The sequence below is a fragment of the Bufo bufo genome, chromosome 1 (assembly GCF_905171765.1).
Source record: "Bufo bufo chromosome 1, aBufBuf1.1, whole genome shotgun sequence".
NCBI lineage: Eukaryota > Metazoa > Chordata > Amphibia > Anura > Bufonidae > Bufo > Bufo bufo.
Window position 1 is genome coordinate 644,016,493 of NC_053389.1, and position 27,701 is coordinate 644,044,193.

At 43.9% G+C, this 27,701-nt stretch overlaps 1 protein-coding gene across 1 annotated transcript in view; it reads right to left on the bottom strand.

Annotated features, from left to right (window-relative positions):
- Positions 1–26,592, bottom strand: part of POLR2M (RNA polymerase II subunit M) — a 31,722-nt gene extending 5,130 nt beyond the window's left edge. Inside the window, exons 1-3 of the mRNA XM_040413892.1 lie at positions 26,434–26,592; positions 21,159–21,710; positions 1,105–1,315 (exon numbers count right to left, since the gene is read on the bottom strand). Of these exons, the coding sequence (XP_040269826.1) occupies positions 1,105–1,315; positions 21,159–21,710; positions 26,434–26,546 (876 nt within the window). The 5' untranslated portion in view covers positions 26,547–26,592. The remainder of the gene's footprint in view (positions 1–1,104; positions 1,316–21,158; positions 21,711–26,433) is intronic.
- Positions 26,593–27,701: the final 1,109 nt, after the last annotated feature.

Consider the following 27,701-nt stretch of genomic DNA (forward strand, 5'->3'; position numbering starts at 1 on the left):
AAAAACGGATCCACAAAAAATACGGATGACGTCTGTGTGCATTTCGTATTTTGCCCCTAATAGAACAGTACTATCCTTGTCTGTAATGCGGACTATAATAGGACAGTTTCTATTTTTTTGTGGAATGGAAATACGGAAACAGAATGCACACAGAGTACCTTCCGTTTTTTTTTGCGGACCCATTGAAATGGTTCTGCATAAGGTCCGCAAAAAAAAAAACGGAACGGACACGGAAAGAAAATATGTTTGTGTGCATGAGCCCTAGATCTCACATCAAGAAAAGTGCTCCCCTGCTGGCTGTTTTACACTACGATGGATCGTTGTAGCAGGATGCTACAACAATGCAACACAGCGAGACCGCTTTTGCTGGTCTCCCTACTCATTACTGTGACCGCAGCTCTCTACTGACAGGGATGTCTGAAAGAAGCCTTACTGTGAGACAAATCTCAATAGACCCTATTATAAGTCAATAAACGGAAACCATGAACTGAACACTCTTACTAGATTTTGGAAGATAAAAAAAAATAAAGAATCGACAGCAGAAATACACTGGGGCTAATTCACTAAGAATGACATTTCATACACCAGTCTTAGCAAAAAGACAGCTGGGGTAAGAAGAACCAAATTTATTAAGAAATGAAATATTGAGGCACTCAGGTTGAAAATTTTGGATGCAGCGCCCCAGGAATGCCTCTACCCACCCTACAGATAATATGACCGCTGATGAAGGTCCGTCGTGACCGAAACGTCTGGTCAGAAATAGTCTGTCATTTATATGTACCACAGGCAAATGGATGATGCAGAAAATATGAAATAAAACTATACTTGAATTGCAAAATTTTCAACCTGAGTGCCTCAATATTTCATTACTTGGATAACGGCTTAACAGCCCTTGATTGGCACAGGTGACACCTTTTGAACTGAGTGCGGTTCCTCACTTTACTCCAAATTCATTAAAAGGCACAGGCCCCTGATAAAGTTTGGAGCATTTTCCTGCAATCCGTTACTTTCCTTCACTATAAAATGTAATCTGGTTATAATGGTCACCTTCACTTAGCCTTGCTGTGTCTGCGAGTCAGATAAACATGAAAGGAAGAAAATTACCTCATAAGTAACTTTCTGTGCCATCTGAAGTGCTAGAGATTCCTCCAGAGGTAGTAACTGGGCTGGAGAGTGATGAAGTGGCGGAAGTCTAGCAGCAGTGATGTCATCCAGATGTTTCCTGTCATGTAGTTTTCTCTCTTCGGGAGACATTATAATCGCTTTATCTCCTGGTGATTGATTTGGAGTCGAGCAGTTTGAGTCTGATGGCAATCTAAAAAAAAAATAATGACTTTTGTTACTAATGTGCGTAATGGTTTATAATGGTACCCCAAAATATTGCTTCGCAAAGTAAAAGAAAAATCCTTTAATCTCAGATTTTATGATTTGGAAATTATAATCTGACATTGATCAAAATATTCCCACGCTGGATCAACTAGAATTTATGTAGTAACCCTACGCTTGGTGGAATTTCCTTAAAGGGAACCTGTCACCTGGATTTTGTGTATAGAGCTGAGGACATGGGCTGCTAGATGTCCACTAGCACATCCGCAATACCCAGTCCCCATAGCTCTGTGTGCTTTTATTGTTTAAAAAAAAAACTATTTGATACATATGCAAATTAACTTGAGATGAGTCCTGTCCCTGACTCATCTCACGTACAGGACTCATCTCAGGTTAATTTGCATATGTATCAAATAGGTTTTTTTTACACAATAAAAGCACACAGAGCTATGGGGACTGGGTATTGCGGATGTGCTAGCGGCCATCTAGCAACCCATGTCCTCAGCTCTATACACAAAATCTCGGTGACAGGTTCCCTTTAAAGAAGTTATCCAGGACCTATATATTGATGATCTATCCAGAGGTTAAGGGTCCATTCACACGTCCGCAAAATGGGTCCGCATCAGTTGCGCAATTTTGCGGAACGGGTGCAGACCCATTCATTTTCAATGGGGCCGGAATGTGCTGTCTGTATCCGCGGATCCGCACCCGTGCTTCCGCAAAAAATAGAACATGTCCTAGAACATGTCCGCAATTGCGGACAAGATTAGGCATTTTCTATTCTAGTGCCGGCGATGTGCGGTCAGCAAATTGCGGAATGCACATTGCCAGTGTCCGTGTTTTGCGGATCAGCAAAACACTTACGGACATGTGAATGGACCCTTACAGTCAGACCCTCCAGAGTGGCAAATCATACCTAATCCCTGCTGCTGGGTTCTGGCTCCCTCTGCAAATTGTCAGTCTCCCTGTATCAACATCTGGTTTGATGGGGGTCACATGGCTGCCGCAGCCAATAAATGGACACAGCATGTGACCCAGTGACATGATTCACAGAGGGGAGACAAGTCACTAGTGTGGCCAGTCACTGCTGCAGCGTCCACATGATCCATGTCAAACTGGATGTTGCGGCAGGGAGACCGGTGATCTGCAGGGGGAGCAAAGGAGATCAGGTAAGTAGGATTCACTCCGCAGGTTTGTCAACGCTGGGGGTCTGCTGAATAACCCTTTTATGTCATCAATAAGAGACTGGTGGTCGTCAGACACCTGGCACCTCAACCAATCAGCTTTTAGCGACAAAGAAAACAGTGTACGGAATCGGAACACCACAGCTCTGTACGCAGTGTTGTGGCCATTCTCGGGTACTGCAGTTAATGCTTCTATTCAAGTGGACTGGAGGTGAGCTGCAGTACAGGAGAACGCCCACCAAACACCATTTACTACTGGAACCTGTGGCTGCCAGGTGTTGGACCTCTACCGATCACATATTGATGACTTAGCCTATGGATAGGTCATCAGTATGTTAGTCCCAGAAAACCACTTTAATATCATGGTAAAGTAACCGATCCTTGTGCCAAGGTCAATTCACTGCTGCCCTGCAAAAGCACAACACTGATGTGCTGATACTGGATCTACAAGGTTGACGATGTTGTGCCAACAACAACAACAACAGCATTGGCATGTGTACTGCAGATTTCCAAGAAGTGTTTGTGAGTGTGTCCGCATCTGATTGTTTAGAATACCTGTGGAAGGCCAGAAAATGCCAGATTAGATACATGTTGCCAGTTATAGAGCTGCCAATCACTGGCTACAGAGAAATAATTGGGGTATTACTAAATAAAATCTTAAAGGGCATCAGAAGATATTATCTAAATGTAGTTTTGTTTTTATAGGTCCCAAGCTCATACTTGCATACTTCTAAAGAATCCTCAGATAAGGAAAGACATCAAGGACGGCACATAGAGCAGGCAAGTCTCTGACACAGCAGGCAATGTGCCCAGCAAGAAGGATCAGCCATGAACTGGGCCTGTGGCTAACCTGTGGAGGCTAGGAGCTAGAAGTTACGTGGTGGCTACTTGATAGCTACACACATCACTTTCTAAAAAAGACAGGAGCTCCTCTGTTCCTCTACATGGAGGACAAAAGTGCTCTACAGATTTGGTGACTTCTAGTAGTGGAGTGAACAGGCATGGCCTCGCAGCCACACACCTAGTGCACAGACCTAGAAATGTAAAGTACAGGAGCACATCCTACCATTTAACCTCTCAAAATATAAAGAAATACAAAAGTACATGACTGGTATCACCACAACCATAATAACCCATCCCCATAAAACTGTGAATTATCCCTTAAAAAAAAAAAAATAATAATACCATAATCACTTCTTTTCTCTACTATATATACAGTCAGGTCCATAAATATTGGGACATCGACACAATTCTAACATTTTGGGCTCTATACACCACCACAATGGATTTGAAATGAAACGAACAAGATGTGCTTTACCTGCAGACTGTCAGCTTTAATTTGAGGGTATTTACATCCAAATCAGGTGAACGGTGTAGGAATTACAACAGTTTGCATATGTGCCTCCCACTTGTTAAGGGACCAAAAGTAATGGGACAATTGGCTTCTCAGCTGTTTCATGGCCAGGTGTGTGTTATTCCCTCATTATCCCAACTACAATGAGCAGATAAAAGGTCCAGAGTTCATTTCAAGTGTGCTATTTGTATTTGGAATCTGTTGCTGTCAACTCTCAAGATGAGATCCAAAGAGCTGTCACTATCAGTGAAGCAAGCCATCATTAAGCTGAAAAAACAAAACAAACCCATCAGAAATATAGCAAACACATTAGGCATGGCCAAAACAACTGTTTGGAACATTCTTAAAAAGAAGGACTGCACTGGTGAGCTCAGCAACACCAAAAGACCCGGAAGACCACGGAAAACAGAATTCTTTCCCTGGTAAAGAAAACACCCTTCAAAACAGTTGGCCAGATCAAGAACACTCTCCGGGAGGTAGGTTTATGTGTGTCAAAGTCAACAATCAAGAGAAGACTTCACCAGAGTAAATACAGAGGGTTCACCACAAGATGTAAACCATTGGTAAACCTCAAAAACAGGAACGCCAGATTAGAGTTTGCCAAAAGACATCTAAAAAAGCCTTCACAGTTCTGTAACAACATCCTATGGACAGATGAGACCAAGATCAACTTGTACCAGAGTGATGGGAAGAGAAGAGTATGGACAAGGAAAGGAACTGCTCATGATCCTAAGCATACCACCTCATCAATGAAGCATGGTGGTGGCTGCCAATGGAACTGGTTCTCTTGTATTTATTGATGATGTGACTGCTGACAAAAGCAGCAGGATGAATTCTGAAGTGTTTCGGGCAATATTATCTGCTCATATTCAGCCAAATGCTTCAGAACTCATTGGACGGCGCTTCACAGTGCAGATGGACAATGACCCAAAACATACTGCAAAAGCAACCAAGGAGTTTTTTAAGGAAAAGAAGTGGAATGTCAATTACGTGACCTGAATCCGATTGAGCATGCATTTCACTTGCTGAAGACAAAATTGAAGGGAAAATGCCCCAAAAACAAGCAGGAACTGAAGACAGTTGCAGTAGAGGCCTGGCAGAGCATCACCAGGGATGAAACCCAGTGTCTGGTGATGTCTATGCGTTCCAGACTTTAGGCTGTAATTGACTGCAAAGGATTTGCAACCAAGTATTACAAAGTTAAAGTTTGATTTATGGTTATTATTCTGTCCCATTACTTTTGGTCCCTTAACAAGTGGGAGGCACATATGCAAACTGTTGTAATTCCTACACCGTTCAACTGATTTGGATGTAAATACCCTCAAATTAAAGCTGACAGTTTGCAGTTAAAGCACATCTTGTTTGATTTATTTCAAATCCATTGTGGTGGTGTATAGAGCCAAAAGTGTTAGAATTGTGTCGATGTCCCAATATTTATGGACCTGACTGTAGATCCGAAACAGCATGTAGCTTCTAATATCGATGACTATTTGGACCAATTAGAAATGCTCTTCCTTTCAAACTGGAATGCTTGATCACCCTCTACAACAGGCAGAATTGGAAGATGCTCTTCGGTCGCTTAAACATAACTCATCCCCTGGGGCCGACGGTTTGCCATTCGAACTATATAGATATCACGCTAAAGTACTTCTCCCTATTTTGTTGCAGGTGTTAAATGAATCTTACAGATATGGTTCTCTCCCTCCATCTTTTAGGGAGGCAATCATCATCTTAATAAAAAAATAAAAAGATAAGGACGATAGTGAGGTTGGGTCTTACAGGCCCATATCTTTGCAAAGTCTTTAGCAAATCGTCTGAAACGGGCGATTGCAGCCCTGGTTCATCCTAATCAAACAGGATTTATACCTGGGAGACAGATTCAGGAAAATCTGTATGGGACGTACTTGAACCTATCGGTAGGGGGGGGACCGGACCACTCTATCTTGTCCCTGGACGCTGCTAAAGCGTTTGACAGGGTAGAGTGGTCCTTCCTGTGGCGGACTATGGCACACTTTCGATTGGGGTCTAAGTTCATTGCAATGACTCAATTGTTATACACCCAACCAATCGCCAGAGTCAATATTGATGGGGTAAATTCCTCCATTATTGAGCTTCAGCGTGGCACGCGACAGGGATGCCCCCTCTCTTCCTTATTATTTGCTCTATTTATGGAGCCGCTAGCTTGCAGGATTCGTCTGGATGGTCAGATTCGGGGGTTCGGGGTAGCGGGAGAGAGTGATAAAATCAGGCTCTATGCAGATGATGTCATTCTCTTTTTGGATCAGGGTTGGAAGGCTGTCCCCTACGTTATGCAGGTGATAGAGGAGTTTAGTGAACTGTCCGGTCATTTAATTAACTGGGCTAAGTCCTCACTCCTCCCGCTAAATTGAAATGCCCCCGACGGAGGCTCCCGGGTTCGTATTTTGTCTAGGGATGATTCCCTGGATTATCTGGGGATAAGGATAGGTGTTCCCATAGGTAGATTTTAGGAGTTAAATGTTTCCCCGGTAATAGATAAAGTAAAAGGGGAAAATTAGAGCCTAGCAAAAATTTGTAATATCGCAAACTGATCGTCTGGCATTATCATATTACCGTTGGTTCTGTATCCGATCTGTGCTTCCCCCATCTGGATAGAAGATGCTTTTTTTTTTATAGATTGGAAGTTTTAATAAATGACTTAATTTGGGGGAGGAAGAGGGTCCGCATAAAGCAGAGGTATCTGTGGCTGGCTGAGTCAGATGGGGGATTATCACTCCCTTTCTTTCAAGGTTATTTTTTCTCTGCGCAGATACAAAGATGCTGTAATGCTGGAGAGAATGCACTAGGGCAGTACTTAACTAGGGTATCAGGTAGGTCACTTGACAATATTTTTATGCATTTAGAAACTGCACACTTTCTTACTTTGGATACTAGATGTTTAATTGCGAGAACACTACAGAGGGTTTGGGACACATTGAAAACGATTTTGCAGGTGCGACACGTTTTTCATTTTACCCCGCTGTGGGAGAATCGGAATTTAGGGGAATTTTCGAAAATAACTGATTACACTTATTGGAGTTGTAGGGGTATCACTAGCGTGGCCCATCTGTTTGTTGCAGATCGCTTCAAAGTTTTAGGGGACTTTAATTTCACAAACACTTTCTTAGATCAATTTATGTATGCACGTTTAAAACATGCCTATGACGCTACACTTAATAAAACATATATGATTACTGAACAACAACTATTCTTTGATTACTGTTTTATTCACGCAGGGAAAAAGATTAAAATGGCACAGATTTACTCGAAAATGCGAGATTCACTGTCCACGGTGTTTCCCCTTAAAAGCACTTTTAAATGGGAACAGGAATTAAAAACCTCCCCCCTTCCCTGGCCACAGATTTTTAGGTAACATTGGCAGCCTGCTATAGATTGATCCAGTTTAAGATTCTTCACAGGTTATACTATACACCGCAAATGCAGGCTAAGTTTGTTAATAACCGTGGACGTGATTTTCCCTGTCGAAAGTGCGGCACACCCAATGTTGGATATATCCATCTTTTATGGGAATGCAGTGTGAAAGCGCTTTTGGGAGCAGGAATTTAAAGCATTGCAGGGGGATCTTCCCCAATCCTGTGCACCAGATATGATTTCTGTAATTTTGGGCTATTATATACCTGACAATCCTAATCCTTCTGATCATCGATTAGCCTGGTTGAAGGGCTGTTTGATAGCAAAGGTGCTGATAGTCAAGAGATGGGGTTCCCCCATTTCCCCGGTATTTGAGGAGTGGAGACGGATCATGTCCCAAATAAAGCTGTATGAGGAGGTTGAGAGGCGAAGTAGGTGAGGTACGCGTTATTATGCTGAGGTGTATTGACTAGCTTAGCTCGAAGGGTGGAGTAGACGGACAGGTACGGGGGGGTACGGGGTCCGGGCTATCAGCGACAGCAGCTAAGGGTAAGAGGGGGAATAGCGGGGTTTAAAGGTACTATGCTTGTGTCTACAGTGTTGGACTTAATGCTATCGTCTATGTTAATGTGGAAATTATAGTATTATCTATGGCATATGTCTATAAGCTTTGTGTTTTTGGCTTTGTTTCCGCTTTTTCAGCCTGGTTTAATTGCTTTTTTTGTAATTATTATTGAAGAAAATAAAATATTTATTTAACCACTTCCCGCCACGCTAACGCCGAAAGGCGTCATTGCTGCGGCGCTCGCAGGTCACACTAACGCCGATTGGCGTCATCTCGCGTGAGCCGAGATTTCCTGTGAACGCGCGTTCACAGGATCGGAAGGTAAGCGAGTGGATCTTCAGCCTGCCAGCGGCGATCGTTCGCTGGCAGGCTAGAGATGCGATTTTTTTAACCCCTAACAGGTATATTAGACGCTGTTTTGATAACAGCATCTAATATACCTGCTACCTGGTCCTCTGGTGGTCCCTTTTGCTTGGATCGACCACCAGAGGACACAGGTAGCTCAGTAATAAGTAGCACCAAACACCACTACACTACACCCTGTCACTTATTAACCCCTGATCACCAGTGATCACCCCATATAGACTCCCTGATCACCCCCCTGTCATTGATCAGACCCCTGTCATTGATCACCCCCTTGTAAGGCTCCATTCAGACGTCCGTATGATTTTTACGGATCCACTGATACATGGATCGGATCCGCAAAACACATACGGACGTCTGAATGGAGCCTTACAGGGGGGTGATCACCCCATATAGACTCCCTGATCACCCCCCTGTCATTGATCACCACCCTGTAAGGCTCCATTCAGACGTCCGTATGATTTGTACGGATCCACTGATACATGGATCGGATCCGCAAAACACATACGGATGTCTGAATGGAGCCTTACAGGGGGGTGATCACCCCATATAGACTCCCTGATCACCCCCCTGTCATTGATCACCACCCTGTAAGGCTCCATTCAGACGTCCGTATGATTTTTACGGATCCACTGATACATGGATCGGATCTGCAAAACACATACGGACGTCTGAATGGAGCCTTACAGGGGAGGTGATCACCCCATATAGACTCCCTGATTACCCCCCTGTCATTGCTCACCCCCCTGTAAGGCTCCATTCAGACATTTTTTTGGCCCAAGTTAGCGGAAATTTTTTTTTTTTTTTCTTACAAAGTCTCATATTCCACTAACTTGTGTCAAAAAATAAAATCTCACATGAACTCACCATACCCCTCACGGAATCCAAATGCGTAAAATTTTGTTAGACATTTATATTCTCACGCTTTCGGAAAGTAGACACCCCAAGGTATTCGCTGAGGGGCATATTGAGTCCATGAAAGATTGAAATTTTTGTCCCAAGTTAGCGGAAAGGGAGACTTTGTGAGAAAAAAAAATAAAAAATCAATTTCCGCTAACTTGTGGCAAAAAAAAAAAAATTCTATGAACTCGCCATGCCCCTCATTGAATACCTTGGGGTGTTTTCTTTCCGAAATTGGGTCATTTGTGGGGTGTTTGTACTGTCTGGGCATTGTAGAACCTCAGGAAACATGACAGGTGCTCAGAAAGTCAGAGCTGCTTCAAAAAGCGGAAATTCACATTTTTGTACCATAGTTTGTAAACGCTATAACTTTTACCCAAACCATTTTTTTTTTTACTCAAACATTTTTTTTTATCAAAGACATGTAGAACAATAAATTTTGAGAAAAATGTATATATGGATGTCGTTTTTTTTGGTAAATTTTACAACTGAAAGTGAAAAATGTCATTTTTTTTTGCAAAAAAATAAATAAATAAAAAATCGGTAAATTTCGATTAATAACAAAAAAAAGTAAAAATGGCAGCAGCAATGAAATACCACCAAATGAAAGCTCTATTAGTGAGAAGAAAAGGAGGTAAAATTCATTTGGGTGGTAAGTTGCATGACCGAGCAATAAACCGCTAAAGTTGTGGAGTGCAGAAGTGTAAAAAAGGGCCTGGTCACTAAGGGGGGTATAAACCTGTGGTCCTTAAGTGATTAAAAAAATAAAATTAAAAATAATCACTTCTTTTGTTCATTCCGCCTCAGGAATAAACACAGGCTCGGACTGGCTCACAGGGAAGCCGGTGAAATGCCCGGTGGGCCCCTTGCCTGTCTGCTTATACTACAGCCAGAGCCACCAGCAGGGGCAGGGCAGTTACTATTCTTTCAGGCGCCTGGCTGCTATCAGGTGCTGGACTGCAGCACTGGCACACATATCATTGTACTTTGGTGAAAGGGACAGCACAATACCTTGCAGCGCTTGTTCCTTTCTCCAAAGTAAACTTCACCGACCCGACATGAGCAGACAGCTCCCCCCCCCCCTCCTCTCTGCAGTGTGAGATTCCTTCATGTGTGAGGAGGGGGCGGAGCCAGAGGAGCAGAGGCAGCAGCAGGAGATATGGAGACGCTGCTCTCTCTGAGTCACTGTGCCTCCAGGATAAAGTTCAGTCCTCTTCTCTGGTCCCACTACTCCACACAGCAGCACTGGGGTAAGTTACTGTGGGAGGGAACTGGTAAGTTAGGAGAGTCCTGAAGCTGCTGCCCCTGCACATCTTGTGTCCCTGTTCCAGCCCCTCACAGACCTTTCCCACCAACTATCTCACCTATACTTTATACAGAGCAAGAAGTTATGTCTCCCAGTGTCCCCCTCTTCCCTCTCATCAGTGGCATTTCACACTTTCCCAGCCCCTCACCCCCACATAATATGTAATGTCTCTGGAGCAGTGGCGTGCACACAATCCATGGGGCCCCGATGCAAAACTGAACCATGGGGCCCCCCTCCCCCCCCCCCCCCCCCCCCCCCAAACCTCCCTCCACCAGCAGTTAGGGTACTTTCACACCTGCGTTCGGTGCGGATCCGTCTGGTATCTGCACAGACGGATCCACACCTATAATGCAAACGCTTGTATCCGTTCAGAACGGATCCGTTTGCATTACCTCAAACAAAAAAAACAAGATAAAGCAAACAGATCCGTTTTGACTTACACTAAAAGTCAACGGGAGACGGATCCGTTTTCAATTGCACCATATTGTGTCAGTGAAAACGGATCCGTCCTCATTGACTTACATTGTAAGACAGGACAGATCCGTTTGGCTCTGCATCGCCAGGCGGACACCAAAACGAATCTGCACAGACGGATCCGCACCTATAATGCAAATGCTTGTATCCGTTCAGAACAGATCCGTTTGGCTGCAAGCAGCGTTTTGGTGTCCGCCTCCGGAGCGGAATGGAGGCGGAACGGAGGCAAACTGATGCATTCTGAGCGGATCCTTATCCATTCAGAATGCATTGGGGCTGAACTGATCCATTTTGGACCGCTTGTGAGAGCCCTGAACAGATCTCACAAGCGGACCCAGAAACGCCAGTGTGAAAGTAGCCTAACTCTGCTATATTTCTGTAGCCTGCAACCTCTGACTGCCCAGTTGGGCTGAAACTACTACACCCATAATGTTCTGGCAGTAATAGTAAATGGATATTGGTGCAATTCTGAGCTACTAGTCTATATAATACAATATAATATTATGTATTATATAGACTAGTAGCTCAGAATTGCACCAATATCCATTTACTATTACTGCCAGAACATGCTGGGTGTAGTAGTTTCAGCCAAACTGGGCAGTCAGAGGTTGCAGGCTACAGAAATATAGCAGAGCTAGTTATAAAGCCAGCCCCCATCAGACCCTACTCTGAACTCACTCACCATATTGTGGTGAGCAATTATAAGGACCTTTTTTTTTTTTTTTACAAATCTTATCTTCACTTCCGGACCGGCACCGGCTTCTTCACGCTCTCCCCTGAAAGCTTTTCCGGCGCCTTCTCCCTGCTGCGTCTCGGCGTTGTTGTGCGCCTGCGCAGCCTAGGGAAACGTCATGTCCGATGCGGCCACCCAACAGGAAATGACTAGCCACGCCGCACCCGCACGGGGAGGAGAATCAGGGGGAGGAGACTCACTCAAGGAGGGTAGGGCTGGCCTGGCCTGGCACTGCAGCGCAGAAACGCAACACTGGGCGGCAGGCCCCAGGTCGGCCGCCCGGGTTAAGGCCGTTTCACACGAGCGAGTCCATTGCGGGAATCACGCTCCGTGTGTGAGTATGATCCTCCTCTCTGGACTTGCAGGAGCGCACGGCATCATCATGATTTATAATGCTATGTGCCTCTGCTTGACCTTATTTCTACAGAATCATACTGACAGCTTTATGTCGCTATGTCCAGAGCGGAGGTTCACACTCACACACGGAGCGTGATTCCCGCAATGGACTCGCTTGTGTGAAACAGCCCTTATACAGGCAGGCACAGCACTACTGCAGGGCGGGGCCAGGGGTCCACAGGCAGCTGGGCCCCCTGGAGTGCCGGGCCCGGTCGCAACTGCGACCCCTGCATGTACGCCCCTGCTCTGGAGGTTATATCAGTACTGGAGCGATATAAGAGGAGTGGCTGATATCAGTCACATAGGATGTAATGTCCCTGAAGGTTATATCAGCGTTGGAGCGTTATAAGAGGAGCGGCTGATATCAGTCACATATGACTGTGGATAGGTTATCAGTATCTGATTGGTGGGGGTCTGACACCCGGGACTAGGGATCAACTGATATAGATTTTTTTTAGAGCCGATAACCTGTGAACTTTCAGGCCGATAGCCGATAATTTATACCAATATTTTGTGCATTTTCACAAATTCCTACACAAATCTGTTGTTAAATGAAGAGATGCCATTTATATATCTAAGATTAAATATTTATACTTAATATTTTGGTGTTTTTTTTTATTTAATAACTATCTCCCCCTTAGGGGCTAGAACCTGGATCCCTTGTCCTATTCACCCTAATAGAGCTCTATCAGGGTGAATAGGACTTTACACTCTCCCTGCTGCCCTGTGCATAGTACACATGTCAGCAGGGAGCTGACTATGGCAGCCAGGGCGTCAGTAGCGTCCTGGCTGCCATGGTAACCGATCAGAGCCCCGCAATTACACTGCTTGGGCTCTGATCAGAAGCTGCCACTGCCACCAATGAAGATAACTTGCCCATTAATTCAAATATAGCGACACCTGACCCCTATGAGAGGTAGCTGCGATCCGCGACAGTTAACCCCTCAGGTGCAGCTATATGATTCACCCGCCTCCTATATTTGAATTAATAACTGAGTTAACATCATTGGTGGCGCAATGGCCACAGCCCCTCCCCTCTTGCCTCTCACTGGTGGCAGCAGCGGCACAGGGGGGAGGGACCGCTTCCTTCTCCCCTGTGCTGCTGAGGGAACATTGATCGCGTTAATAGCAGCGCGATCCATGTTCGTGATTCGTTATCGGCATATCGGCAAGGTTAGATGCTGATACCGATAACTTTGAAAATCCTGAATATCGGCCGATAATATTGGTAAATCCGATAATCGGTCAATCCCTACCTGGGATCACTGCCGATCAGCTGTTTGAGAAGGCACCGGGGCTCCTGTGAGCCCAGTGCCCTTCTCTGTGATTTTTCTGGGCCATGTGACGTCACGTTCATTGATCAAGTGGCCTAGGAGCAGCTCAGCCCCATAGAAGTGAAAGGGGCTGAACATGATACCAAGCACAGCCGCTATACAATTAACGGCGCTGAGCTTGGTGAGCTGTGAGGAGGCCGGGGCACTAATGCCAGCACTTCAATAAACTTATCCTTCTGAATATGCAGGAAACATTTCCTTCACTTTGGATATTGTTTAGGCTGGGGGACTGGGTGGTTCATCTAGGACATGGAAGGTCCATGTGTGACTGCTGTCCAAACTACTGACTGTAAATAACAGATACAGTTATCAACTAAATGAGTTGCTTAAAGGGAGTCTGTCATCACAGTTTCACCTTTTTAACCCTTCCCATAGCTTTCGAGCAGCATTACAGTTGATAAAAACGTTACCTTTATAAGCAATCGTTGACTTATAAATCATCTTAGTAGGATATGCAAATGAGGGCTCGTAAGTGCCCAGGCGCGGTGTCAACCTCGTAGGTGCCGAGATCCCGCGCCTGCGCACTGAGTCCATCGGCCGGCGCATGCGATGTCCATTCCTGGTACGGCATCACAGTAATTAATGCGCATGTGCCGGTAACGGACTCAGTGCGCAGGCGCGGGATCTCGGCAAAAGAAGAAGTAAGAAGATGGGCGGGCAGAGGGAAAGGATGGGCGGGGGGGAAGCGACGATAAGGCAGAGCTGCCTGGGCACCTACGAGGTTGACGCCGCCCCTGGGCACTTGCGAGCCCTCATTTGCACATCCTACTAAGATGATTTTTGCCAGTTTTATAAGTCCACGATTGCTTATAAAGGTAACATTTTTATCAACTGTAATGCTGCTAGAAAGCTATGGGAAGGGTTAAAAAGGTGAAACTGTGATGACAGACTCCCTTTAAAGAGAAACTATTTGATATATTGCAGTGCACAATACTGTTCTGTTTAGCATACTGTTACTGTATTGTGTGCTAAATTGCATACATTCATGTGTGCGAGACTGAAAAATGAACAAGTTATATCTCCAGCTCTAGGGTGGGCCCCCAAAATCAATTCCACTGGTGGGCCCTAGGCACCCCAGTCCGACACTGAATAAACAGTATAAAATCTACATTGCATATGTACCCTTAACTGGTACCAATAAAAACTACAGCTTGTCCCACAAAAATGAAAGCCCTTAAACAGATCAGTCGATTAGAAAATAAAGCTATGGCTCTCAGCCTATGGCAACAAGGTGCACAAGGCCCAAAATAGCTGCATCTTCAAAGGGGTTAATCCTATCATTGGACATTTTTGTTTAAATACATAATTCACAGGGGGGTTTGTCTGTTGTACGGGCACACGGCAGGGCGCAGAAGGGAAAAAGTACCACATGGTTTTTGGAGAGCAGATTTTGCTGGAATGGTTTTTGGGTGCCATTAGGGTGGATAAAAATCAATGATTTTTTTATTTAAATCAGATTTTTTTTATATAAAATGCTTTTTGAGGAAAATATATTACCATCCAAAGGTTATTCCATCATGAAATAAAGATTAGTGTTTTTTAATTATGTAGAATAAGGCTGTATATTTTTTTGGTAAGTAAATTCCATTAATCCATTCACAATGTCATGCTCTTCCACAGGTTTTTGAAAGATTATTGGGCAGTTTCTCTGCCTACAAGATATCACAGATGCTTGGTTTACTTTTGCAGTTCTCAAAACTGAATTTGACTCAGCAGAGATCACATGCCTCTTCTTCACAGCAAAAATGTTATAACATGAACAGAGTTGAGAAAAATACCTTTATCCTAACTTCTACAAACCTATGAATACAGAATCAACCTAATCAAACTAATATGAAAAGTTGTTATTCTACAAATCTTCATCTACTTGCATATTATAAGTTATACCAGCAAGAATTAGTCTTTATGTAGAAAACTATGATTTAAATCAAGCCTTACTGACTAGTGATATAAATCAGTTTGATTTAAAGAGGACCTTTCACCTGTATAAACTATGTGAACCGAGTATGCTGCCATATAGAGCGGCGCCCGGGGATCTCTCAGCACTTACTATTATCCCTGGGCGCCGCTCCGTTCTCCCGTTATAGGCTCCGGTACCTTTGCTTTTTAAGTTATAGTAGGCGGGTCTTCCCTTGTCCTGTGGGCGTCTCCTTCTCCTAGGCTGCAGCGCTGGCCAATCGCAGCGCACAGCTCACAGCCTGGGAGGTTTTTTTCTCCCAGGCTGTGAGCTGTACGCTGCGATTGGCCAGCACTGCAGCCCAGGAGAAGGAGACGCCCACAGGACAAGGGAAGACCCGCCTACTATAACTTAAAAAGCAAAGGTACCGGAGACTATAACGGGAGAACGGAGCGGTGCCCGGGGATAATAGTAAGTGCAGTGAGATCCCCGGGCGTCGCTCTATATGGCAGCATATTCAGTTAACATAGTTTATACAGGTGAAAGGTCCTCTTTAAATCAAATGTCACATTTGACGAGAACCTAAGGTACTCCTACACTAGAAACCCCTTACAAGTGACCTGTGAAAATGAAACATTTCATTTCTTCCAGTACAATGTTGCATAAGCCCCCCATTTTTTGCAGGATGCGCTGCCATCTTTATTGCTTCTATTTTGGGGCACATACAACTTTTTAATCACTGTATTTAGCTTTTTCAAAAGCAGGGTAAAGCCAGCAACTTTGTCATTGCTCTTTGGCTTTTGTTTTTATGGTGTCCACCGTAGGGGAAAAATTACATTATCTTTATTCTGCTGGTCAATACGATTACGGAGACACCAATTTTATATACCTTTTTTTTTTTACGTTACATCACTTTTATACAAAGCATTTTAGTAAGAAAAAAAAACGTCACCATTTTCTGAAAGCCTATTTTTTCTAGTGATGATCTTGTGGGGTCTCATGTTTTGTGGGATGAGACGACGCTTTCATTGGTACCATTTTTGGGTAGATACATTTTGATCTATTGATATTTCGCTTTTTGTCATGAGAGATGACCAAAAAATGGTTTTTCTGGCACAATTTATATTTATTTTATTACAGCGTTTACCTAACATGGTAGATTATGTGATCTTTTTATAGAGCAGCTTGTTACGGACACATATCTAATATGTCTATTGTTTTGCAATTTTACACAATAAAAGCATTTTTGAAAAAAATCCTGTTTTAGTGTCGCCATATTCTGAGTCCTATTTTTGTTATTTTTCTGCCAATCGTCTTCTGTATAGGCTCCTTTTTTGCAGGACAAGGTGATATTTTTATTGGTACCATTTTGGGGTACATAATTTTTGATCGCTCGTTATTATGCTTTCTGTGAGGAAGGTAACAAACAATGGCTATTTTGGTATAGTTTTTATAAAAAAAAAAATACTAATTAACGGTGTTCACCTGACAGGGTAAATCAGGTGATATTTTTATAGGGCAGTTCATTATGGATGTGGCGATGCCTAATATAACTGGGGTTTTTTTTTTGTTTTGTTTTTTACAATTTTACACAATAAAAGTATTTTTGACAAATAAATATCCTGTTTTTGTGTTACCATTTTCTCAGAGTCAATTTTTTTTTTTTACCTCTCTGATGATCGTATGAGGTACGGCACCATTTTGGGGTACATAGTACTTTTTAATCGATCACTATTATGCTTTTTGTGAAGCAAGGTGACAAAAAAAAAAAATGGCTATCTTGGCACAGTTTTAGCGTTACAGATGCTGCGATACCCAACATGTCTATTTCTTACACTTTTTTTTTTACTTTTCATTTTTGTCCCATTATGGGGAAGCTAATTTTCAACTGAGTCTACTAGGCTTCCGTATCTGCCATAGAAGCCATCGACCTCAGCGCAGGAGACCGATGGAGTCAGAAAGGGAGCCCCCCTCCCTCTGCAAACTCCACCGTCAGCATTGACCGCAGGATCTGAAGGGTTAGTCCGCCAGCACTGGCATTTTCAGCAATGCTGGCAGATGGGTGCAGGAGCAGAGCCCCTGCTCTGTCGGATCAGAACACAAACATGTACGTGGGGATGCGGCCAAAGACAACATTCCCCCACATACATGCTTGTGAAAATGCATGAAGGGGTTAAAGGGGTTTTCTTATTTGAACATTTGTGCCAAATCTTTAGAATGTGCCAGAAATATCAGATAGGAGCGGATCCCATATCCTAGCGATATGTTGCACTAGGAAAACCCTTTTAAAAGGAGTTTACCTGTCACAAGGACAGGCCAAAATCTTTGTGATGGTTAGTTATTCAACTGCGAAGACCACCACCACCAATCCTGAGAGTCTCTGCACAGCGGTGCTCGCTGGAACTCTGCTTCATTCAAGTGACGTCTAACCCCCAACAATCAGAAAGCAATGGCAAACTCAAAATGTAGCTACATCCTACTAAAAGTTTTATTTAGTTAGGACCTGCAATGCAATGCAATCTGCAGACAGCTGGAGGATCCCAGCAGATTGGGAAAGAGTCAGAAACCATGTAATACAGTCATGGCCGTAAATGTTGGCAGCCCTGACATTTTTCAAGAAAATGAAGTATTTCTCACAGAAAAGTATTGCAGTAACACACGTTTTGCTATACACATGTTTATGCCCTTTGTGTGTATTGGAACAAATCCAAAAAAAGGAGGAAAAAAAGCAAATTGGACATAATGTCACACCAAACTCCAAAAATGGGCTGGACAAAATTATTGACACCCTTAACTTAATATTTGGTTGCACACCCTTTGGAAAAAATAACTGAAATCAGTCGCTTCCTATAACCAATAAGAAGCTTCTGACACCTCTCAACCGGAATTTTGGACCATTCTTCCTTAGCAAACTGCTCCAGGTCTCTCTTATTGGAAGGGCGCCTTTTCCTAACAGCAATTTTAAGATCTCTCCACAGGTGTTCAATAGGATTTAGATCTGGACTCATTGATGGCCACTTCAGAACTCTCCAGCGCTTTGTTGCCATCCATTTCTGGGTGCATTTTGATGTATATTTGGGGTTATTGTCGTGCTGGAAGACCCAAGATCTCGGACTCAAACCCAGCTTTCTGACACTGGGCTCTACAGTGCGACCCAAAATCCGTTGGTAATCCTCAGATTTCATGATGCCTCGCACACATTCAAGGTACCCAGTACCAGAGGCAGCAAAACAACCCCAAAACATTAATGAACCTCCACCATATTTCACTGTAGGTACTGTGTTCTTTTCTTTGTAGGCCTCATTCCGTTTTCGGTAAACAGTAGAATGATGTGCTTTACCAAAAAGCTCCATCTTGGTCTTATCTGTCTACAAGATGTTTTCCCAGAAGGATTTTAGCTTACTCAAGTTCATTTTTGCAAAATGTAGTCTTGCTTTTTTATGTCTCGGTGTCAGCAGTGGGGCCCTCTTGGGTCTCCTGCCATAGCGTTTCATTTAATTTAAATGTCGACGGATAGTTCGCGCTGACACTGATGCTCCCCAAGCCTGCAGGACAGCTTGAATATCTTTGGAACTTGCTTGGGGCTGCTTATCCACCATCTGGACTATCCTGCGTTGACACCTTTCATCAATTTTTCTCTTCCGTCCACGGCCAGGGAGATTATTCACAGTGCCATGGGTGGCAAACTTTTTGATAATGTTGCGCACTGTGGACAAAGGCAAATCTAGATCTCTGGAGATGGACTTGTAACCTTGAGATGGTTGATATTTTTCCATAATTTTGGTTCTCAAGTTCTCAGACAGTTCTCTTTTCCTCTTTCTGTTGTCCATGCTTAGTGTGGCGCACGGGCGTTGCGGGAAAATGTGCGGGTGCATTGCGGGAACACCCGCGATTTTTCCGCGCGAGTGCAAAACATTGTAATGCGTTTTGCACTCGCGTGAGCAAAATCGCGCATGTTTGGTACCCAAACCCGAACTTCTTCACAGAAGTTCGGGATTGGGATCGGTGTTCTGTAGATTGTATTATTTCCCCTTATAACAGTTATAAGTGAAAATAATAGCATTCTGAATACAGACTGCATAGTAAACTAGTGCTGGAGGGGTTAAAAAAAATAAGAAATAATTTAACTCACCTTAGTTCACTTGATCGCGTAGCCCGGCATCTCCTTCTGTCTCCTTTGTTGAACAGGACCTGTGGTGAGCATTCATTACAGGTAAAGGACCTGTGGTGACGTCACTCCGGTCATCACATGATCCATCACCATGGTAAAAGATCATGTGATGGATCATGTGATGACCGGAGGAGACAGAAGGAGATGCCGGGCCGCGATCAAGTGGACTAAAATGAGTTAAAATATTATTTATTTATTTTTTAACCCCTCCAGCGCTGTTTTACTATGCATTCTGTATTCAGAATGCTATTATTTTCCCTTATAACCATGTTATAAGGGAAAATAATAATGATCGGGTCTCCATCCCGATCGTCTCCTAGCAACCATGCGTGAAAATCGCACCGCATCCGCACTTGCTTGCGGATGCTTGCGATTTTCACGCAGCCCCATTCACTTCTATGGGGCCTGTGTTGCGTGAAAAACGCTGAATATAGAGCATGCTGCGATTTTCACGTAACGCACAAGTGATGCGTGAAAATCACCGCTCATGTGAACAGCCCCATAGAAATGAATGGGTCAGTATTCAGTGCGGGTGCAATGCGTTCACCTCACGCATCGCATCCACGCGGAATACTCGCCCGTGTGAAAGGGGCCTAAGTGAACTTCTCTCCTTTTTATCTGCTTTCATGTGTGATTTTTATATTGCCCACACCTGTTACTTGCCCCAGGTGAGTTTGAAGGAGCATCACATGCTTGAAACAATCTTATTTATCCACAATTTTGAAAGGGTGACAATAATTTTGTCCAGACCATTTTTGGAGTTTGGTGACATTACGTCCAATTTGCTTTTTTTCCTCCCTTTTTTGGATTTGTTCCAATACACACCAAAGGGAATAAACATGTGTATAGCAAAACATGTGTTACTGCAATACTTTTCTGTAAGAAACAGTTCATTTTCTTGAAAAATTTCAGGGCTGCCAACATTTACGGCCATGACTGTATATAAGGGTACTTTCACACTTGCGTTAAACTATTCCGGTATTGAGTTCCGTCCTAGGGGCTCAATACCGGAAAAAAACTGATCATTTATATCCTAATGCATTCTGAATGGAGAGCAATCCGTTCAGTATGCGTCAGGATGTCTTGAGTTCAGTCACTGTACGGTTTTTGGACGGAGAAAATACCGCAGCATGCTGCGGTTTTTCTCAGTCCAAAATTCCGGAACACTTGCCGGAATGCTGCATTATTTTCCATTGACATGCATTCATGCCAGATCCGGCCCCAAGTGTTCCGGAAAAACGGATCCGGTTTTGCGGTCTGCGCATGCGCAGACCTTTAAAAATGTGATAAAGATAAGTACCGGATCAGTTTTTCCGGATGACAACCGGAGAGACGGATCCGGTATTGAAATGCATTTGTGAGACAGATCCGCATCCGGATCCGTCTACAAATAGTATCTGTTTGCATACAGATGGAACTGCCTGCCGGAATCCAACAATGCAAGTGTGAAAGTACCCTAAGTTCATATGTTTGCTCTTTCTGAAATCGGTGACTGACAAAGGGAATGCCAAGTATTACTGAATCTTTTCCTATAAAACTACAAAACACTCTGCTCAGCTCCTCCTGCTCTATAACATGCTGCCTACAGATTGCTCTGCATTTTGTACTGACAGGTTCTCTTTAAAGGGGTCATCTCATGAAGGCCAGCCCTGACCATTCCAGCACATAGATGTCACAGAGGGCAGTGCTGGTTCCTCCACATATTATATAGTTGGCGCTTTTATTTTAACTGGCAGAATGCGATACTACCCCAATATGTGTATACCTGTTTGTTCTGAATTTTTCCTTCCTCCGGACTGGGCTCATTGACCTCTTCTCTATAACTTCAATATAATGAGACTTCTTTGCTCCACTGGTACCCGGGCTGGACCTGGTCTTTTCATCTACAGTAGTATCTGAGGGGCCATTGCTTGCCTTGGCCCCACTTTCTTGAATACTGATCACCTTCAGGATATTGGCCAGAGCATCGGCTGAATTCTCATCTGTGCGAGAGTCATCACAGCATGTCTCTTCAGTGATTTTCATGGGAGAGCTGCTTGTCTCCAGTTCATGTGCAAACCCTAAGCTTTTGCCATGAGCAGGAACAGAGGAGGTCTCTTCCCCCTCTCCCACATTTGAGGACACTTGTGTTCCCCGGTCTTCTGAGATCTCGGCATTCTTTCTTATATTACATTGGTGCTCCTGAAATTGTGACTTGAATGCTGAAAGGAGATCTGTGGCTTTCTGCCGTCGATTATGTTCAGCAATACTTGTCCTGACCTTTTCAGTGTAATCCGAAATCTTTTTTCCTCGGTCGGGAAGTTTAGCAATAAATTTCCTAAAAGACAAAAGGTATAATAGATGGAGGCAGCATCACTGAATCAGTCCAGAAGCCGAAAAAGCTAGGGTGTAAAGTTACACACCTAGAGGGCTAAAAATAAAGGCCTTTCATTTGTTTAGAGGGTTGTCCCATTAAGACTGGGGTTGCGTCATCTTATACAGATTGGGGGCATATCACTAGGATGAGTGACGTACTCTCTATTTATTTCTATGGTAGTTCTGAAAATACCAGAAGTCCCATTAAAGAGAATGGAGAGAGCACGGCCACCTCTACATCCACCTCTATAGGACTGCTGTTTTCAGAACTCCCATAGAAGTGAATGGAGGGTGGCCGAGTTTATGCGGTGCTCTCTCTGCGTTCTGAAGATAGGTGCCCAGAAGTGGTAACTGCACCTATCGGACATTGATGGCATATCCTAGCAATAGTCTCAGATGAGAAAACTCCCTTAAGTGTCTGACTGGAAAGGGTCCAACCACTAGGCCCCTACCGATCACAATAACGGGGGCCCGGGCCCCCTGTCTCAGTGGAGCGGCAGACACACGTGTGTCCGCCACCGCTCCATTCAACTCTATGGGCTGCCTGAGATAGCCAAGTACAATCACTCAGCTGAATGGAGCGGCAGGGGGTGTGCGTGACCAGATCAGCGGAGGCTCCAGCAGTCAGACAATTATCCCCTATCCACAGGAGTGGTCTTAATGGGACAACCCCTTTAATTACTTACAGCAGCCTTACATTCATGCTATGCTTTGGGAAAGGTTTTCCTGATCTGACAGTTCATGGCTTCTTGTATAGAGGTGGAAACACGGCCATGTGTACACTTAGCACTGACTACAATAGAATGACAATCAGGCTTTTGTAAGTGTAAGGGTGCATTAACCCTGCATACGTCTGAGGTATAGGGCAGGAGGAGTTCCTTATTCATACCTCTGATAGATGCCACTGTAAAGGCGCATCACTCCTTTAGGTCAATGGGTGCTCATGGATACCTGTAAGTGTACACTGGGCTCATACAACAAATGTACACTAGATCGGTTTAATCACTGGGAATGGGACACCCACAAAAAGCTCTCCCCAACGATGGGAGTGACATTCCCCTGTAAGGTTGCTAATGGACGGCATCAAATAGGTATGCAGCGGTATAGGCTCCCATACTAAATACTGGACTTTCGGACGATGTCACTGTTGCACTTATCCATACAGCACAGAAAAGATATGCTGACATATACCAACCCAACCAAGGGTAGAAAGACACGTCTGGCCTCTGTCAGGTGAATGGGAGATTTCCCTGCACATACAAAGAACATACAGTGCAGTGTGATAGCACTGGCGTCAGCACAATTCTTTTCAATGCAATTACCCCCAGCAATGTATGAAAAACCGAAAGGCAGATCACAGGATAATAAAAAAAAATTTTTATTGGATATCACTAAAAAGAAACAGACAAAAATTCATAAAAATCTAACACATCCCAACAGTGTGCTAAATGTTATAAGGGGAAAAGGTTGAATCAAATCTAACGCCCTAATAGGGACCCTCGGGATATGATAATCAATGTAATATACGGTCAACAGACCAAAATAATCCCTTTAGGGGTCTGTAACTAATACTAAAATGTATCTTTATTCATGCTATATTAAAATCGTGATTCAATAAGTCTATAAAGGAACACCTAATATTAAAACAGAGTACAGTGAGGTATGATATATATATTAGATTCTCATATACATCCAACTTTCCACTGAAGGAGCAATAGGAACAGTATTAGATGAGATAGTAAGAGAGTATAGAAGTATTGCCAATTGTTGCAATAAAAATTATAAACTCCTACCCTACTTATAGAGGGTTACCATATAAGTATTGCCAATTGTTGCAAAAAGTTGCAACCACCTCTAAATTGTGATACGCTACACATATTGAGAGCCTTGAACAGTAGAGACGTGCGGTCCGCTGTGAATAAGCGGCCAGTTGGACTGAGGGGTTACAAATACAAATGATAAACTCCTACCCTGCCAACACTCTATTGCAATGTGAAGGTAGTGACAGTTCTATCCATATCTGTCATAAACCAGTGATACATCAACACATAAAACTGTTCCTTTGCTCCAAGTACCTTCATGGGAGATAGGTATATATACACATAAATGGTGACTGGGACTATACTGGGACTATATCCCTGAGTTGCTGGTAGCAACAACCAACAGTGGAAAGTTGAATGTCTATGAGAATCTAATATACATCATACCTCACTGTACTCTGATAGTTTTAATATTAGGTGTTCCTTTATAGAATTATTGAATCACGATTTTAATATAGCATGAATGAAGATACATTTTAGTATTAGTTAGAGACCCCTAAAGGGATTATTTTGGTCTGTTGACCGTATATTACAAGGGGAAAAGGTATCTCCACAAATGACACGAAAAGAGGCACAAATAATTAGAAATCTGAAGTAATACCGGCCACCAAGCTGGTACCATGGTATAGCCTCCCGGAAGAAGCCATATGAGAAACGTGCGTTGGGGCGAGAGTCAGCTTGGTGGCCCGTATTGTGTCATTTCTAATTATTTGTGCCTCTTTTTATGTCATTAGTGGAGATTCTTTTTCCCCTTACAACATTTAGTAGATGTTCGGATGTATATTATATATATATACAGTATATATCTCTAGCCGAGGTTCTCGATTATTAGTTGCATATGTATACCACTGCTGCTCCCCTTCTTTGCAAGTGATTATCACTTTTTTATGGATTGTTTCTTTTTAGTGATATCCAACAAAGTGACCTATTTTGACTATCCTGGTGTCTTTGGCAGGCGTTTTCACGCTGTTGTGTAGAATTGCCCATTTGTATAGGCGCTCTCTCTACCCCCAGCAAAGTGTAGGAAACGCGCTGGCAAATAGGGCACACTGGACGACCGCACTGCCCCACCAGCATTTTTCTGGGTTAATAATAAAGTCATTATATTTAGCAATGATGACGAATCAAATATTACAAACACACAGTAATGCAATCTCTATCCACCATCACATTATCTAATCGCTAGGCTTACAATAGAGCCCTGTATATTTACACTAGAGCCGAAATATCACTCCACCTCTCTAGGCTACACAGGCTGAACCCTCTGTTCTAATATTACGTGTCAGGGCAGGAGCTGGGCTTATCAGTAGCCTTGGCATCTGAGGATTCATGGTGCCCGTCATGTGACATTACAAGTTGAGGGTGATAACCGGCACACAGTCATCTCCCTGCTCGCTGGCCTGCGCTCTCCCCCGCAAGCATCGCTCCTGTTGAGCAGGAAAGAATACGGTCCGGGGGATGATGTGCTCCATTCACTGGGGGAACAAGGATAGGTGAATGTATTTTTAGGAAGCTACAGAGGCTTCACTGTTGTGAGGGGAGCACTAGTAATGTGAGGGAGCATACCTCCCAACCGTCCTGGATTGCGGTGGCTGTGCCGTGGTCCCGGAATGGCTGAGGTATGTCCCGCTCTCAGCTGTCTCTGTGTCCATAGGACACAGACAGTCGATTGTAATGGTGAAGCAGGGAGCCGTCCGCTCCCCGCTTCACCATGATGCACTGTCACACATCACACTGCTGGTCTGTGGAGGAGGAGCTGGGAATCAGCCTCTGTGCTCCTCCTCCACAGACCAGCAGCGCATCGTACAGCTGCTGGGGTGCGCCAGCTTCGGAGGAACTAGGAATTTACTGGGTTTTTCTTTTACTTCCTCTGAAAGGGGAACATATCTGACCATAACTACTGTGAAGGGGGCATATCTAAGACCGTAAAGGGGTCTAACTGTGGGGACAATAACAGGGCACTCCTACTGTGAGGGGGCATTAATGGGACATTACTGAGGGCACAGCTAGTGTAAGCAGGCACTAAGGGGACTGGGCAGGCCTGGGTGTGTACAGATAGGCAGTGGTGCTATAGGAAAGGCTTAGGCTACTTTCACACTTGCGGCAGAGGAATCCGTCAGGAAGTTCCGTCGCCGGAACTGCCTGCCGGATCTGGCAAAACGTATGCCAACTGATGGCATTAGTAAGACTGATCAGGATCCTGATGCGTTTTAAAAATGCATTGCAAGAATGGATCCATCTGTCCGTTTGTCATACGGACAAACGGATCTGTTTAGATTTTTTTTTTTCACATTTTTACCGGTCTTCCGGCACTAATACATTCCTATGGGAAAAAAAATCTGGCAAGTGTTCAGTTTTTTTTTGGGCCGGAGATAAAACCGTAGCATGCTGCGGTTTTATCTTTTGCCTGATCAGTCAAAAAGACTTTACTGAAGACATCCTGATGCATCCTGAATGGATTACTTTTCCAGTATTGAGCCCCTAGGATGGAACTCAGCCCCGGAAAAGAATAACGCTAGTGTGAAAGTGCGCTTAGTGTAAATTTCCAACAGTGGGCAAAGCATGCGCTAACACTGTCCCTCCTTGGGCTTCTCAAAAGTTGGGAGGTGTGTGTGTGTGTGTGTATATATATATATATATACACACACACATACATATGTATATATATATACATATATACACATAGTGTGTGTGTGTGTGTGTGTGTGTGTGTGTGTGTGTGTGTGTGTGTGTGTGTGTAAAAAGGAGTTTGCAGTACAGTGACTGCTGATGATGAAACAGCCGCATCACACAGGGAAGGTTCGCACACTGACACTATGAGCCGTGCCCGCCATGTACATGTAGCCGGCCATGGAGACCTCATACTTATTACTCAGCAGCTTCTCCTGTCGCTCCAGGATCTCGGTGAGTTCCCCTAACGTTTTCCCGCGCAGCTCACCCGCGGGTCCCTGCTGCCCTCTATCCACCGGGACAGACATGCCGGGTTATGGAATCACAGGCGTGTGCTTCTCTCAGTAGTTCTCATCGTCTAGCAGGACCTTCATGACATCACGGTCACATGACACTGACTTCACCGTGTCATGTGACCGTCCGTTTACGGAGGTTTAGCGATGCAGTTGGCGCCATGTTTCTGAAGCCCTTACTGGTTACCATAGATTTTGTCATTCTTTTTTTGAATAAGGGGTCTGGTCTGGGTGCACCTGGACCTGGGTGTAGGAAATCATTTTATACTGAACATGAAATTGTGAAATATTCCCCATAGTGAGTGTGAGCTGCTGCAGTATTTCTTCTTCACAAACTGTCTGTTATAATGTGACATCTCTATGGGCAGGGAATTGCCCCAGTGACATGTCATTCATGCTACCATTGCCACCTAAAGACCAGAATCAGCAGCGCAGGAACAATAAGGAATATATAAAAGCTAATGCATACGGCCATTGGATGTTTTGCAGTCTGTAAATTGCGCATCCGCAAAATATAAGGAGTGGTTGTGCGCATTCCGTATTTTGCGGAATGGAAGAGCTGTCCCCTAATAGAACATTCCTTTCCTTGTCCGTAATGCGGACAATAAGGACATGTGCACATTTCTGTTTTTCACTGATGTGTGCTGTTCACATTTTCTGCGGACAGCACAGGTACCCATTGATTTAAGTGTCTGTTCACATTTCAGTATTTTTTTACTGATCAGGGGACACTAAAAAAATTACGGAGACATGCACTACTTTGATCTGTGATGTGGACCCAGCACGTCCATTGAAGTCTATGGGTCCGTGAAAATGACAAAAATGCCTGATTTGATGCCGCGTTTTTAGGTGCTTTTGACCGAATAGTGTATATGAGAAAAGTAGTTTTTTAACCAAATTTTTTTTCTTTTTGGAAGCGAATGTACCCCCTGTAATGTCACTCCTGTGCAGCATTGTGAAAAAAAATACAAAAATGCAACACGCATTGCAGGACGAAAAACCAATGAATGTGCTTGAAAATGAGGGAATAAAACCACAAACAGCGCATGTGTGAGGGTTAAGACTCGATGTTGTGTCCTCAGTCTCCATGTTTGCATTTCATACTGACATTTTACATTAATGAACTGTGAGCTTCTTGTGGAAAGTTACTGTAACTTCAAGGTCACTCCT